Source organism: Anomalospiza imberbis, chromosome Z (genome assembly GCF_031753505.1).
Source record: "Anomalospiza imberbis isolate Cuckoo-Finch-1a 21T00152 chromosome Z, ASM3175350v1, whole genome shotgun sequence".
Lineage (NCBI taxonomy): Eukaryota > Metazoa > Chordata > Aves > Passeriformes > Viduidae > Anomalospiza > Anomalospiza imberbis.
This window is the reverse complement of record NC_089721.1, coordinates 24,469,890-24,486,027: the sequence shown is the minus strand read 5'-3', so window position 1 is coordinate 24,486,027 and position 16,138 is coordinate 24,469,890. Positions and strand designations below refer to the sequence as shown.

Here is a 16,138-nt window from a genome sequence, read left to right as displayed (position 1 = left end):
CTCCAAGCACTCATTTGCTGGATACATAAACGCACACCCCAACATTCATGCCACAGTGCCAGTTCGTTGGCTTGATAGTCTTTTAGTATGCAGCCTTTCTGCAAATACTAAGTGAATCTAAATTCTTAACACTGATGTTAACACTGGCATGTTTGTCTCCTGGTGAAAGCTACACTGTCTGCATTGGGGTACTTCTGTGAAATGGCTCTGTCAGTTCAATAATCTTATGGTCTTGAGTATCTTCCCATGTGATGCTCTGGGAAAATGGCTCTGTCAGTTCAATAAACTTATGGGCTTGAGTATCTTCCCATGTGATGCTCTGGGAGAACAAGTTACTCATAATTCTTGCTTTCATAATTAACTGAATTTGCTACATTTTTCTTTGGAGTGTCTATTTTTATATGTTAAATCATACCTGTCTATTTTTTTTTCCCTGAAACTTCTATAAATTTCAATATAATTTACAAAGAGAAGATGATAAAACGCTATGTAATATTCCATTTATGGTGTCACTACTGCCAAGTAAATAATGATCTTTTTCTCTTGTTCTCATGGGATTTTTTACTGCTTAGATTCTATAATGGAAATTCAGGAGCAGATTTTTTGCCCATTGGCATTTAGTATTTACATTGTCTCTTCATGTTGATGTCTTCTTTTGAAGCTAACACTGACAAATTTTCTGACTAAGCTGTTAACATTAAAGCAGTAGTTGCAAAGCTGTGGGCTCCCCTTCACTTTTGCTGCATGTCTCTGTTACATCCCTATGTCAGCAAAGATTGTCTATCTGGGAATTAAGCCAATAGAATGAGAAAAGAATGTTTTGGATGGATAAGTGAGTGGACCTATCTGACTGTGGATGATACAACTACAAAGAGGACAATAGACACATGCCTCTGTGGTCTTATTGTCTACTCAAACTACTTGAGAAAGTTGCAACATTGGGTATATATACTTGGCTCCTGGAATTCATATTTGCTACTTAGTTTTACCTGCATGGGTGATTGCCTTTTCTGTGATTCCCTGAGTTGTTGGACCAGAGTTTGACCTCCATATATTTTAGCACTGTTGAACTTTTGCAGTTGTTTTTGGTTAGCACAGCTAGTGATAGGCATATCATGGGTGCTCAGGTAAAAGGTGAACATACATAAGAATGTACTTAATTGTCTTTTGTTTCAGGTTATTGCACTGTTGGAGATGTACTGCACAGCGTAGCTTCATGAGTCTTTTTCCACACAGAGGGTGTCCACACAGAGTAGTCGGGTACAGCCTTTGTGAAGAACAGTGGAAGGCAGAGACACAGGCAAGGAGCATGCTGCAGTATTTCTTATTTCCACTAAAGACTGATGTTAAAAGCAATAAGAAATTTCTGACTCTGTTACCAAAATGCATAATAAATGTTATTGGCACAATTTAGCAAACCAACACCAGCCTGACAGACAAGAAAACAGATCTCAATCCATTTTAACATTACATGGCCTAAATAACATACCTTCAAAGCTAACTGAAGTGTACAGACACTTTGTTTTCCAGGAGAGATTTCCTTCTTGTGCGAGAAGTAGCTTCAGTACTGGTGCTGTATTAAACAAATTTGAGGTGAGGAAATATAATGCTGGGACTGGAAGAACAAGACCGACATGTAAGCATGGGACTTGACAAGTCCAATAATATTTTGGTTTTTTTAAAAAAGCTTTTCATCCAAGAAACACTCTTTAAAAGAGTACAGAGTTATGTGGGAAGGTTCTTTGACACCAGTTTTTCTTTTTGATCCTGACTCTCTGCTTGTTATGCATAAAGATGCTCTTGCAAATATTGTCTTTTCAGCATTGTACCACTTCTTTTTCTTTAATTAATTTTTTTCCTGATACTCCTTTTCATACTTTTTGAAAGGAGTTAATCTTGGTGATTCAAAAACATGAAGCACAATTTTCCCTACAAAACTTTCTAGAATTTGACAAGAGCTTTAATGTCAGCACAGGAGACAGAACTATCTGTTTCTTTGTTTCTCATATATATATGAGATTTATTCTTGTTTATAACCTTGTGCAATGATTTATAAGTAGGATGGATCACAGGAATCTTCCTGTTTATTTGGAAGATACAAACATAGTATTGTAGAGAACAGGCAGAAAGACACGTTGCTGGTAAGTGATGCAGGATGTTATGTGGCATGCCTACAAAGAAATTTAATGTTCATCACTGTTTGCTGTCCAGTGACAGAAAACTCTTTGTGGTTAGGTTGAAAATTACTGTCATAGTCCTGCTGGACCCAGTCCTTTGATTTGGAACTTCACAGGTTGTATGTCTATTTCTGCTCACAGAAAGCCAGTGAAAGACGACAAGCTATGCCCCAGACAAAGTGTGAAGCTCAGAGAAGTATCTCAGCTGTCAGAGAAAGAGATCTGAGTCCTTGGGACCAGCTGCTGGAGGCTCAGCTGGACAGCATGCTTCCTTTAACTGTAATGCCAGTGCCTTTCTGGCTGTTTGCTTTTGAGACTTTACCAGTGCTTCTGCCCTCAAAGTACATTCCTAGCATTTAATCCAAATGTTATCAAACAAATAATATCTGAACCGAAGCCTCACAGGCTGGATTATAAATTATAGTTTTGTAAAGATATAGTAGGGTTGCAGCAGATGAAGGCAGCTGCTAATGAAGGCTATTTCTGTACCAACATGTACCTGAAGACAAATGCTAGATCCAACATGCATAAAGCATCTGGTTTTATTCCAGTGACATATGGCAGCTTCTTGACCTTATCAAGAAGTCACCCTCACAGCAGCATAAGCCAAGGGCAAGGTCAATCAGCCAAATGTGGAGGGAATTACAGGTTTTAATATCTTCTCTGACCAAGAAGGTGCTTTGCAATCACAAGGAGTACTCACAAAGCTGGGTAATTTTGGAGAGGGCAAGTGTACAGGTGCTGTGTTGTCGTTAAGTCTCCCCTGCTTGTACGTGACCGTGCTGTAAAAGATAAGGCAGATGGTGAATTACAGATGATGATTGCAGGGTAGCTAGATAGGCGTCCATGAGATATACATCTATAACTTTGGAAAATGCTCCTAAATATATGCTTTAACTTTTAGGTTCTCCTGTGTGCATACAGGAGTTGGACTTGATGATCCTTATGGGTACCTTCCAACACAGAATATTGTATTATTATGAGATTCTAATTCACAGGGCTGCTCAACACATGAGCCAGCCTACTGTATTGTATTACCTTTACAGCTGATGGAAGACAAAATATAAAGTTGCTGTATGTTTGCTCAGGTGTATGAAATTTGTGGGTGTAATAACCCAGATCTATAGCCTGACACTATAAGAGTTAATGAAAGATGAATACCAAAATATAACCTTAGCAATCTCAAATATGCTGATTAAAACCTCAAAGGACCCCCAAATAAATCTGGATAAACAAGTGTGGGAAATTACTTCTAATTATGTTTTGGCTGGCTTCTCTCTAGGTGAGAGAAGGTGATTGGCACCTATAGGTACCATTAACACTTCCCAGGGGCAACAGAAACCCCTATCTTCTTGATGGGAATAAAGTAATCTCAAGAGATTACCTTCAGATACTCAGAGAGACATGTAAGTGAGACTTCCTCAGTATCTGGTACCTGAAAGTTAGCTATTACAGGTTTGTGTGTACATTTTGGTGCACTACATGGCCTTATGCAAAATTAGTCCTTTCCTTTAAATGGGGCAGTGTGTTAAGGGCAGATGGCAGCATCCCCCTGCAGGTCTGTGCCTAGCAGCAGAGCTCCAGCTCCAGGGATCTTGGCCACAGAGAAGGCAGCCTCTCCACCACATTCTTATCCAGTTTGGGCTCTTATCAGCTGTGGCATGTCCTTAGGAGTGATGGAGGCTGGAGCAATTGGAAGGGTGAAGCCACTGAGACCAGCTGCAGGCAGCACCATTTGTTTTAGTTCTGGAGTCAACTGCGAGGAGGAAAAGATCTTGGGCTCTGGGGCCCTGTGGATTATCCAATAAATACTTCTCTTTGAGGGTCTTCCCCCTACCCAAATGTGGCTGCATATAGAGAAGGCACAGGCATGATCTTGCAGTGACAGATGTCTACTTTGCTGGGATGTGCCATGTTTGACAGAGTTGTTTGTAAGTTAGCATGAGGCTGAAGAGTAAGCATTGCTGTTTGCTATAAACAAACCTTAGCAAAGTGCCTGTAATTGCACTTTTAGAAGGTTGGCCAGGCCTAGATGGTAACAGGGGAGGAAAATAATGCTTTCTTTTATCTGTTCTTGGAGACAGATAAAAGCAGAGACAGTTTTAACCTAAGCAAAGATTGTGACTGTATGCTTTCCTTTGTTCCTCAGTGCTTTCTGTCTTCCTCCCTCTAAGTTACATTTTTATTTGCAAATGAGACTATGCATGGGACAGTTTCTGCATGCTTTTTCTTTTTCCACTCTTCTTGTTTTTCTTTAACATAATGAGATTTTTCTTCTAACTCGACTACTGTAGCTGCCTCTGCTTCAGAAGCATGTGAGGAACACAGACTGAACTTCTACCTACGCCTCAACAATCTCTAAAGCTCTGACACCAAGATGAATCTCATCCACAAATAACTGACACTGAGGGAGTAGTTTTGCCATAGTATGGTTGATATAAAACCATCCTGAAGCAGAATTTTCAGATTTTCCAGTAACAGAATGCAATGGGATAAGGTAGAGAGAAAGGGAAGTGTTTTCTTAAAATCAAACAAAAAAACCTCTCAGTTTTTTCATCCAGAGAAAATTTTCAAATTCTGGCATTCAGAGTCAGTGAAAAATTGCACTGACATGATTAAAACTACTTATTCATCTAAGTTCCCCATGCAATGCTTTGAGATTGTAGAAACAGAACCATGCAGCTAATCTGATGCCCTGTACTAATGTTTTGGTATGGCAGGAAAACATTTTTTGCTAGACATTTCAGTTGGTCTAATCCTGCAAATCAGACCAACCTAAAAATTAATAACCTCATCAGGATGACTTTTGCAAGCACACAGGCTCATCTACATACAGAGTTATTTCAGTTCAGTTTTTCATTATTAAATCTGTGGTGGGTGCTATTGAAAGAGAAATAGCTGCTCTGTTGTAAAACCTGTATTAAAACACTTTTTTCTTTTGTTAATTGCAATCTTAAATGCCTCTGTATATTTTCTACAGGGATAAAAAAAAATTAATTCAGATGTATTTTTACTGTACTATGTATTTTCCTTTAAAAAGTAAAGACTATTGAAGCACATTACAGGCTTTATTGCTTACAAACTTCTCAGGTATGCTTTATGGCAAGCCAAGATGATTTCATAATGGCATTCCTGAAATTTCAGCATCTGTTAAATAAAGGCACAACTATTTTCCTCCAGCTGTTCTCTTTGATATTTCATTATCCTAAGATGGGCTGTGGAAACGCGGGCTAATGGGTACGGACCAGTACGGACCAGTTTGTGTGAAATAATGGGAAAAGGACCATTTCTAGTCTAGTGTATCTTATGTGAAGAGTGAGAAGCCTTGTCTCTCAAGTCTACAGTTTGGAAAGGAATAGTCTGAATACTTGCAGTATTGAAAATGAATATGTTTTTACACAATGACTCCCCATAAAAGTCTGATTCTGAGTAGTCATGTATTTAAAGGCAAGCACTACATTATGTCATTTGTTGGTATTGCATCCTTTTCTGCTTAAGAGCTGGATTGTCTTGATTTGCAGCACCAAATAAATAAAAAATATAAAGATTAAATACATTGAACTTTTAAAAGACCTAGACCTTAAGAATTTTCTTCATCAGTAATGTCTTTTTACTCAATAAAATTTATGAATCTGATTGTTTCTATGTGGTATCTCCACTCCAAAAGGGTGGAGATACATTTTTGATTTATCTTCGCGATTTTTTTTCAAAAAAACCTGTTTCTGCTTTATAAACTTGCATTAAAATGCACTTACAAAGATTTTGTATTTTACAGCCTAGATATACTAATTTTTAAATTATATATAAATCAAGACAACATTGCTGTAGAAAAAGTTAAACAAAGTTGCTCTTTGCTTTTTTAAAAAAAGACACTCATATTTCTAGAATATGAAGTAAACACCCAAAAGACAAATAACGATCACTTCTGTGTTCTTAACAGACATATGATTCCTGCCATGCAGATTATGCATATATACAATTTTGCTGTAATAAATAAGAAAGATGATGCAACTTTTACAATTCTCTATATTAGGGCTTGAAAGATATCTACTCTTAAACTGCTCCTTATGGTGTCAAATTTCTGTTTGCTCATTCTACCCTGAGTTTTTCTTACAAGATAAAATATAATAACAAATGGCAGATAAAAATTTTCAAGTTTAAATAAAGTTAAACATAAAGTTTTCAGAAATTAAATCAGTTTTATTTGTTATAAGAGTTGTACTGCGTACAAAAGAAATTACTATAACTTACAATACTTCAGGCATAAAATATTAGGGGGGTTTGCTTCCACTGGAAGAGCAGTATTTTGAAAATAAAGAATCGTTAGAATCAGACATTGATAGCAGTATTAATATAATAATATAATAATAAATACTTCACGTTCGTATAATCTGAATTTATAATAACCCAGGTATTTCAACATTAACTAATACATCTTAATCTGCCTCCAACATGCAGGTAGAAGAGTCTTCTGTAGCTCATAGAAGAAATGTATGATTCATGGTGAGGGTTATATCAACCCTGAGTATTTCCCCTTGTCCAGTTTCACAACTGCCAGCTAGCAGAACTCCAGGAGGATGGCGAGCAGGCAAGTGACTGAAAACACTGTTTGCTGTAATCTTAAACCATTAGAATACAGTCTGATAATTTCCTCTGTTTCCGATGTCAATTCTTAAAAGAAATAAAATCAAGAAAATAAAATGGTTAATGAGTAAATATGTAAATTTGAGAACAGCTTTTTCAACATACTTGAAAAGTCCTCTGACATCTCACAGGTACTTAAGTTAAAGGTATCAGCTGTTAAAGCCAATCAAAGGGACTATTCTCAGGGGAGAGATGTAAATAGATGTCCCATCAATGATCGTTTGAGGAGCAACTGATAGCACTTATCAGCTCTTGCAGGCATTAATCTCAGAATAATCAAAAGTAAATACCAAGCAAAAGCAAGAGGAAGAACTTCACAAGAGGTAAGCACTCAAGCCTGAATGCCAACTTTTAACCCTTCCTTTAACTAGGATTTTGCTTTTAGCAAAGGCAGAGAAGCCATATTCTCACATCCGTGAAAGCCACGGAGTCCTCGCTCAGAGGATTCTCCGCTGAGAACTTTATTGTCTTTCTTAAGCTGAGTTTAAGAATAGTAAGCAGTTGACTGCTTTTACAGAGCATAGGGAGGCCCATTATGTCTCTCGCCCCTGCAATGAGGAACAATAGGGCTGATTCAAAGGTGAACATGTAAAGAGTTTAATGAGCAAGTTGTGTGACACATATAACTGTTCAATACAGAAGACTTCAAGGAAAAAGTAGTTCTGGTAGATTTTTTTTCTTCTGTTTAGGATTACAAAGGTAGGAATGTCACCTTTTTAATGTTTTGATTTACATCTGAGTTGATGCTACAACTTAGAAGTCACAGCTTCAAGGCACTGCTACTCAGGTAGGAATCTGGTCAGGAAACAAGAGACTGCTTGGGGTGCAAATGAATCTTGAAACCCTTTAGGTTTGTTGTTTTCTTACCCTGCTAAGGAGTGATGTTGGCACAACTGAAGGAAAGCACAAGATGTGATTGAGATATTATGGGTGGAAAGGGCAAGAATATTTTGTGCTAATTTTGCCACTGAAGACAAAATATTATTATATCCTTATTAGTGATCTCAAGAGTATTGAGAATAGTCTGATTCAGACAGTTGTCCATGGAAAATAATACCAGTATAGCAATTCTTTAAATCCTTATGCTAGTTGATACACTGTTTTCAAAAATATTCAACCATTTATTCAGGGAATTTCACAGGCTGACATAGCAAGACGTGACTTAAAATTATATAGTGCTTTTGAGGTGGCACTGCTTTACACTGATCAGGATAATGCTTACATACTTTTTTGTGAGCAGTGTGTTCAGACTTAAAACTCATACAAGAATATTATGAAGATTGAGATAGAGATCCTAAAAAAAAGATTCAGATTAGTTTTGTGTCATTTAAGCATGATGATTGATGATTCTGTGTATTAAGTAGACACAACTTTTTTCTCTAGTGAAATACCAGTTTCTGCTTCCTCCACATGCATATACGCTACTGTTTTTCTCTGTCTAGGAAACATGTTTTGTGCTTGGATTTAGTTTAGTTGTAGAAATTGTCCTGGTAAAGTGGGAAATCATAGACATACAGATTTTGCAGAACAGAGAAGTATTTAACCTCTGTAATCTTCAACTACACTTGTGGGAAGTTTCCTACTGTACAAAATTATGAATATCCGAAAGTGTCTTATGTGATGTACTATACAGTCAAGAGCAGCGTTTTTCACTGTCTCACTAATGCATTCTCTATAGCAGAGCAACCCACTATAGAAGTCCAACTAGTGCACATACTGCATCCTCCAAGTACCCCACCAGTGCAGAAGGCAATTCTGTCACCCATGGGATAAAAACATTCGACTTAATGCCATTTCTTACCGCAGTTACTCTGCCTTATTTCTGAGAGACAGTGCAGTGTACCATAGCCACACCGACAAAGCCAACAGTCCTTCAGCACCCAGACACCGTGGGGAATGCTGCCACAGTTGCTGTCAACGACAAGGGAGACATTTGGTACATCCCTGACCCCACCACAGAAAATAACCATCCAGAGCACCACATCCATTCCCTCTGTTTTTGGTCTGTTTTGTTTTTCACCTTTGCCGCTCATCATATTCACAGTATCTGCCACTGAAGTGCTTTAGGCAGGCACAGAAAGTCCCCAGGATACAAGTCCCTCCATTCTGGCAGCAGCGTCTGTTCAGTTTTTTACCTGCAAGACAATATTACAGAGGTTAACAAGCATCTCAGGGTCTCTAAACCTCACCTTTCCCTCACTTGTTCTCTCAGGTCTCTCCAGTTCCCAAAGTCTCTTAAGGATATCTAGTTTTATTGTCTTTAGAGACAATAAAATTATATGCCTGTTAGGAGTGTTTGTTCAGCTAAGCCCAGTTTGTTTAGTTAAGGATTAGAAACAAGCTACTAGGGATTACAGCATGGTGAAGAAGCAACGCCTGGCAAATTCTGTAGCAGCAGGATGTGTTCAAGTGAAATATTTCACTTTGACAGATCAGGTTTCAAACACACTAAGAAATGGGGCATTTTTATTGGGAAGTGATACTTATTTTTGAATAAAAACTGGGAAGTTACTTGGTTTTAAGGTGGGGGGAATGCTCCTTTAAGCCTTTCTCAGACTCCTGGGATTGAGCACCAATCTAAAACTTTATATATATAGGAGGAAATAGAATACTTTTATTTTTTCCCCTGTTAGTACTGTTGCTTTCAGGTAGCTCAAACCTTTTTATAAAATTAACATTTTTATAGTCATTAAGTATCGTGAATTCTAAAAAATGAACAGAATGATACAAAATTTTACAGATGCTCTTGTAAACACGAAGTGCCAAACACTTCTTCATTCTTAGTACTCTTCCTTGTTTTTCCTTAACACATATTGCAAATGAGATATCTTCAGTTCTACCTAAATTTTTATCACCATTTACTAAATGGCCATGGGTATAATTGAAATGGGTGGTCACAGAAAACCAACAGGCTGGAATCTTCCAGGACAACAGTTAAAGCATTACTATATTATATTTTTTAAAAGTAATTTAATGTAATTGTTTACAAAAATAATGTTACTTACTCTCTGTAATTCCAGTGAAAGGTACGAAAGACCTGGAACTCTGTTGCTTTCTACTTTCATAACTCTGATTCATGTCACTGAGCGCATTTATAAAGGTCCCTTCGTTCTTGGGCCGCTGCTTTTGTGCTGTAGCATTGAGACTTTTCACATCTTCTTTCCATTCTTCTTTTTCAGAGCCTTGACAAGAAGTGCAAATATGTAAGGGAAGGGTAATTTGTAATGAAGAAATGCACACTGTAAGTGTAGAAAAACACAGCGGGGCGGGGAGAAACATGAGGTTTCCCTAACCTTTTTCTAAATGAACAGCCTGCCAGACCAGAGTCACAGTGAAAAGAATTCTGTAAAATAAAAATAAAAAAAAAAAGAGAAAAAAATCAAACCAGAGATAAATTTGTGCTAATAAGACACAAACACTAAAACGAATGGTGAGTGTGTGAACTTTTAAAAGGAATAAGTATCTCTGGCTAGAGAAAGTCCCCGACATCTCAAGCGAACTTACCTAACATGATTTCCCCAGTACATTTTTCTGCAGCCTGAAGTAGCCGTGAGGTCCTCCGGGAGAGCTTGAGCAGAAGGAGGATGTCTAGAGCCCTCTACTTCAGGCTGTTGCACTAATTGCAGCAGTCTTCACACCGCAGACACCGATGGAAAGAGAAAGCGGGACTGACGAAACTTTCCTCTTGCTGTCCAGTTTACAGCAAGGCTTAGGCGCCAGCCGTACCGCTGGCTGAGCCCTGGCCGGGAGCCGGGAACATCCCTCCGGGCTGGGACTCCCTGGCCAGCCCTCGATTTACATGCACTGCTGAAGGGTGGAGCAAGGTGGGGGCATCTACTTCTGGGGGGAGACTTAAGAGCCCATGAGCACAACCAAAAGCCCAAGGCAGGAAGATCTCAGGTCCAGTATATTTCTTAAGACAGAAAATGTTGTACCAGTGCATAGGAAAAACAAACAAACAAACAATCAATCAAACAAACGTTCTACAGAACTGCAATAGGTATATCATAAACTGGAGCAAGTATATATAAGGAAAGTTACAGAGCCTCAGCTCTATCTACATGCCTTGTCACTGCCAGAGTTTTCCACCAGGCATTGGCTTTGAGATTGTACTACTTTGCAGCAGAGATCCTTAAAACCTGCTTTTGAGATTTCTACTAAAAATACTGGAAAAAGCAGTATAAGGTCCTTGAGGGAGGATTGTTGTCTCACCAGAGCTATTAATAACCTTTTGAAACATGTTCTGAAAATGTTTACTGTTAGTAAAATTAGGCCCATTAATGGGTATTCCTAGTCTGAGTTCATGCAGTATCAGCAGATACCTATATATAATTTACTGTGTGTACTGAAATGGGCTAGGACTACTCACATGGCTTTGCCATGGCTCAGTATCATGAGCAAAAAGACCTGCAGCTGGGCAGAGCCAAAAAAACCAGCTCTGGGCAGGCTTTTCTCATCACATTCCCACATTTTGTACCACCGAGTGCACATGGCCTTTAGTTAAGTTGTGGCAGGAAACTGAAACAATACAAGTTGTTTTGTTTTGGAGGGGTATTAGAAGAGAGATGTTTTCACTGTGTCACTGCAAACCAAGCTAGTACATGTTTCATCATGGCTAGATACAGGATCACATCAGAAGTATGGGTCAGACCTCACTGAAGAAATGGCTGCACTGACTAAAGACATTATCATACCTTGTTTGTATGTCCCTGTGGCTGTCACTTGTCAGATTTGCCCCATCCGAACTAATGGTTTGGAAGCTGTGATAACTTCTCATCCAATTTGGTACAAAGGCTGGCTTGATTTACAAAGATAGCTGTCCTAATTAAAATCAGCCCTCCTGTCACTAAAGGAGATGGAGAGTGTTTAAAAGACATATTCTCTTACACAACTGTACACAACATGGGTAACAAACAAGAGAAGATGGAAACTATTGTGAAATTAGAAAACTATGCCTTAATTGCTATCATGGAAACACTGGAAAAAGTCATACAACTGGAACACTGCAATCAAGAGCTAGAAACTATTCAGAAGCTCTTTATCTCCAAATTGGAGACATTTGGATTTGATGGATGGACAGTTCAATGGATAAAGAGCTGGCTGGCTGTGTGCAGAGAGTTGTGGTCAATTCCTCTGTGTTGCGGTGGAGGCTGGTGATGAGTGATGTCCCTCAGGCTCTTTTTTGGGACCACTGCTCTGCAGTGTTTACCTCAATGACACAGACAGTGGGATTGAGTGCAATCTCAGCAAGTCTGCAAATGACACAAATCTGAGCAGTGCAGTTGACACAACAGAAGGATGGGATGCCATCCAAAGGGACCTGGACATTCTTGAGAATAGGGCCCATGAGAATCTTATGAAGCTCAACTAGTCCATGTGCAAGGTGCTGCATGTGGGCTGGGAAAATCCCAGACATGAGAACAAATGGGGAGAAGAACTTACTGCGACCATACTTGTGGAGTTGGAGATTCTAGAAGATAAAAGCTGGACATGATCCAACATCATGTGCTTGCATACTAGAAAGCCAAAAACATCCTGGGTGTACTACAGATTGAGGGAGGGGATTCTGCCCCTCTGCTCCATTCTTCTGAGACCCCACCTGGAACACTGCATCCCACTCTGGGGTCCCCAGCACAGGAGGGATGTAGACCTGTTAGAGTAGGTCCAGAGGAAGCCACAACGTGTTCTGAGGAATAGAGCCTCTCTCCTATGAAGACCGGCAGAGAGATTTGGGGTAGTTCTGCCTGGAGAAGAGAAGGCTCTGGAAAGCCTCATTATGATCTTCCAGTACCTTGAAGGAACTTGAAAAAAGGAGGGTGAGGACCTTTTAATATGGTGAGATAGTGACAGGACAAAGGACAATGATTTTAAACTGAAAAAGGGCAGGTTTAGATGACCTATTAGGAAGATATTCTTTACTGTGAGGTTGCAGAGGCCCTGGTACAGATTGCCCAGAGAAGATGTGGATTACCTGTCCCTGGTGGTGTTCAAAGATAGGCTGGTTGAGGCCCTCAGCAACTTCGTCTAGTGGAAGGTGTCCCTGATTATGACAGGGGCATTGGAACTCAATGATCTTTGGGAGTCCCTTTCAGCTCCAGCACATTCTATGATTTTATGATACACTCCTTCCTGTCTCCTGTGGGTACACTGGTCTTCAACAAGAGGACAGAAGAGAATTGTTGAAGAATTAAAATGGCTGTTTCTGCAGGGAATGCCTGCAGGGAGTGCTCTGCAAGGCTACACCTGTCTTAGGGGATAAGACATTCCCTGTGCTGCTACAATAATTGGTTCCAATTGTTCTAAATTCAACCATTTTCTTGTAGATACAGGCTAACCCTCTAGCTTCATGGTATCTTGTTTCATGATGTGCTTTATATTACTAACTTAAACGGATTTATATTCTTGTTCCAGACTTGTATTGAAGTATCATGCCTTTTAGAATTCAGAGTCTGTGATGTACATTTGTATGCAATTCATCTAAATCAGCACCAGAGCTTTTATCCTAACATTTGTGGGTAAGATTTTCACAGAAAGTGTGTTATGATAAAAATCACAACATGTTAATTCAGGAAGGGATTTTGGTTTTCCTATCTTAAATAGCAGCTACCTTGAAGAGACAGATTACTCTCACCATTATGCTGTCTGCCCCTACCTGCTGTGATTGACAAGGACTTCTAAACTAAACATGTTAAAGTTTAGGTGCTTATTAAAAACCTGTAATATTTTAAAGTACTGTCATAACAACAGATACTGTTCTGAATTAGGACTATAAAATATTTCACACAAATAAAAGAGATGTCATTTTTGCATGTATTCAGAAAACATGTATGTATTATCCACACCTGAAAATATTTGGTTTTGGAAAATACTTACAATTTGAACAACTTTTCTTTTCATTTGAATTCTCTAACTGTATAACGGGGCTAGTATTTTGACTTTAAAAAGAAGAGCAGTAGTTACATTTGTTCTAGGGTTTATTTGCTAGTGCATTAGGAAAAAAATATTATTTTCATTTGGGTCTAACTGGGACTATCACTTTAAGTTACAATATTTAGACGCTTAAATGCTGTCATTTACTATTTAGCTTCCTGTTTCCCCATTCCACAGATGGAAGGGAGAAAAAACATAAACAGAGATACGTAAATACAGGAACATCACATAGTGTTTTTTGGTTTTTTTTTTTTTAACTAAAATGCAGTGTCAGTATAGTTTTCCTGAAGAGTTTTTTGGTTATCAAATTCCCAGCCCTATACTAGTAGTAACATTCAAAATGCAGCTGCTGGTGAATAAATTTTGATTAATTTTCACACTCTCTGCACTATGCTTAAGATTAGAAGCCATTCCTGTAACTGCAAGAGCCAACAACCTGGAAGAACTGTAAAGCAGTTGGTAAACATTTCTTGCTTTTGATACCTTGTTTCTTCCTTCTCCCAATAGCCTCACCATCAAGGCACGAAAAGGGATGGGGACAGAGAAAACTGCTCAGATGCTGCTGTTTCCTGACTGCACCAGAGGTGAGATTGGTGTGACACTGCAGAAAAGTGCTGCTGTTTGTTGTTGACAGAGTCTGCCACAGAGTGATTGCTTCTGCCCAGGGATTTGTGAGGAGTGGCAGTAAGGGTAGACACACTTCTTTTATCAGCTTCAAGTAAGATAAGAGTGGAGCCAACCAAAGTGCTGGTCCTGAGCATTTCAATCAAGCCCTGCAAACACAGAAGATGGCTAACCATTAGTTAGGGATGTTCAGCACAGTTAGTTCTGACAACAGATCAGGTGGCCTATATGGGTAATTGCGGTAGGAAAATGTGGTGCTACTTTATTGATGCAAAGAATTCCTCTTGTGCTCATGCCAGGAACTACAGGTTGGTGGCCTGCATCTTCTGGTACTCTCCCAAAATGCAAGTGAACTACTACACTGAGAGCTGAAGTGGGGATAAAACATTCTGGGTTTTGGTATATTAGTGTTTCATACCAATTGTATTGCTCTGTAGATACTCTGTATTTCTAAAAACTTCAGGATAAATAGATGCCTAAAGACTGGATGTAACATTGGAACAATCAGAAGCAAGGTTGAAGAAAATGTGAGTGTTCCTGGGAGCACTTCAAAAACCTGCTCAGGGTCTGCTCATCTCTGATCAGTGCAGCCAAAATATCTGCTTACTAGAAATCTTTGGATTCCAAAATTCCAGCTTTAGGTTAAGACTAGATCTCTAACCATGGTGGGCATGTTAAATTAGCTAGGCAGAATATTATGGAAAATAAAGAAAAACAATGAGCCTCCATGAACATTTATTGAAATGTTGGAATTACAGACTACTGTGAAGGAAAACTCTCAGTCAGGGTGACTTACATTTCTCTGGGAAAAGGGCAGACCCTGGGCAATCTAGACTGGGATGTCTCAGAGTGTGTTTAATTCATTAAATGTTGAGCATACTGGGCAGAAAGACCTAATACTAGCCAGCCTGAGAGTTGTTTATTTTTTTTATGCTCTTTGGCATGCTACTTAGACTTTTGACATCTACCCAAGTGGTTTTTCTTTCCAAAGGCTATGTAAAACTTCAATACAGTTGAACTGAATGATTTTTACAATATCACAGAACTTTCTAAACAGAGGCTGGTCAGACCAGCTGTTATTACTGTCAGGAATTTCCTATAGGATCATGTAGAGGTTGCTGTTGCTGCCTCTGCATTTCTGTGTATGCATGCATATTGGAGTGAACAGCATAAATTACCCAAACAGCTATTTTTCCCTGTTAAGAATGGCTTACCTTGTCTTAGTTGGAATTCGCCACTAATTGACTTGGGAAAGTAATATGCAGGAAAGTTAGATAATCCATATTGTGACTGGCACCACTTAACTGGTGGTGCCAGAGGTCCATGATGAACTTAAGCAGGATAAATGGCTGCTGCTGCTAAAAGGGTGAGTCCCACTTTGTCTTGCACCATGGGTTGTTTGTACTGCCTCACTTCCTCATGCCATTACTGTTGTTTGTGCAGCCATGAATGAGCTGAAGTAGAGCGTTTATCTGAATGAAAACTCAGATTTGGGGAAAAAAAGCCCAAACCAACAGCTTTCTGCTGGATTTGTTCCCTGATGTGATTTACCAGATGAACACTAGGACTGTCAGAAACAGAAGGCAGGGAGAAGCAGCCACGGCTGTGTGACAAGCAGCTCCTTTCTGTAGCTGAGCTGATTTATAACATATTAAATTGACTATGGAATGTGTAAATAGATTTCAATTCCTATATTTAAATTGTTCTTCCCTTCCCTAGGAAATAAACCATAAGTAATGTAGCCACTGATAGGATGCTGCCTT

General features: G+C 39.0%; 2 protein-coding genes and 1 long non-coding RNA gene across 11 annotated transcripts in view; 2 read left to right on the top strand and 1 right to left on the bottom strand.

Moving 5' to 3' along the window:
* Positions 1-29: 29 nt before the first annotated feature.
* Positions 30-10,077, top strand: LOC137464616 (uncharacterized). Of its 9 annotated transcripts, none has more exons than XR_010994313.1 (5): positions 30-111; positions 1,177-1,593; positions 6,636-7,144; positions 7,511-7,608; positions 8,651-10,077. It is a non-coding gene; the product is annotated as an uncharacterized lncRNA (long non-coding RNA). The 9 variants fall into 9 exon arrangements; XR_010994309.1 differs by having other exon boundaries at positions 8,628-10,077; XR_010994311.1 differs by having other exon boundaries at positions 6,636-7,608; positions 8,628-8,823; positions 10,001-10,077.
* LOC137464615 (cryptic protein-like) lies at positions 6,707-10,420 on the bottom strand. The gene is made up of 6 exons (XM_068176059.1): positions 10,326-10,420; positions 10,115-10,164; positions 9,827-10,003; positions 8,842-8,956; positions 8,623-8,732; positions 6,707-6,848 (listed from the first exon to the last, which is right to left on the bottom strand). Exons 1-6 carry the CDS (start codon positions 10,346-10,348, stop codon positions 6,736-6,738), a joined length of 588 nt encoding a protein of 195 aa, XP_068032160.1. The 5' UTR covers positions 10,349-10,420; the 3' UTR covers positions 6,707-6,735.
* A 3,732-nt stretch (positions 10,421-14,152) lies between these two features.
* The window catches only part of LRRC2 (leucine rich repeat containing 2), a 111,858-nt gene continuing 109,872 nt past the window's right edge, over positions 14,153-16,138 (top strand). The window contains exon 1 of the mRNA XM_068175813.1: positions 14,153-14,335. The gene's annotated coding sequence lies outside the window, so the exon portion shown is untranslated. The remainder of the gene's footprint in view (positions 14,336-16,138) is intronic.

Bases quoted from the DNA above. Each gene is read 5' to 3' on its own strand.
- LOC137464615 (XM_068176059.1), bottom strand. From the start codon at position 10,348: ATGTACTGGGGAAATCATGTTAG. The intron at 10,165-10,325 runs GTAAGTTCGCTT...TTTATTTTACAG, and splicing joins TACTGGGGAAATCATGTTAG to AATTCTTTTCACTGTGACTC. The intron at 8,957-9,826 runs GTAAGTAACATT...ATTGTCTTGCAG, and splicing joins TTTCACTGGAATTACAGAGA to GTAAAAAACTGAACAGACGC.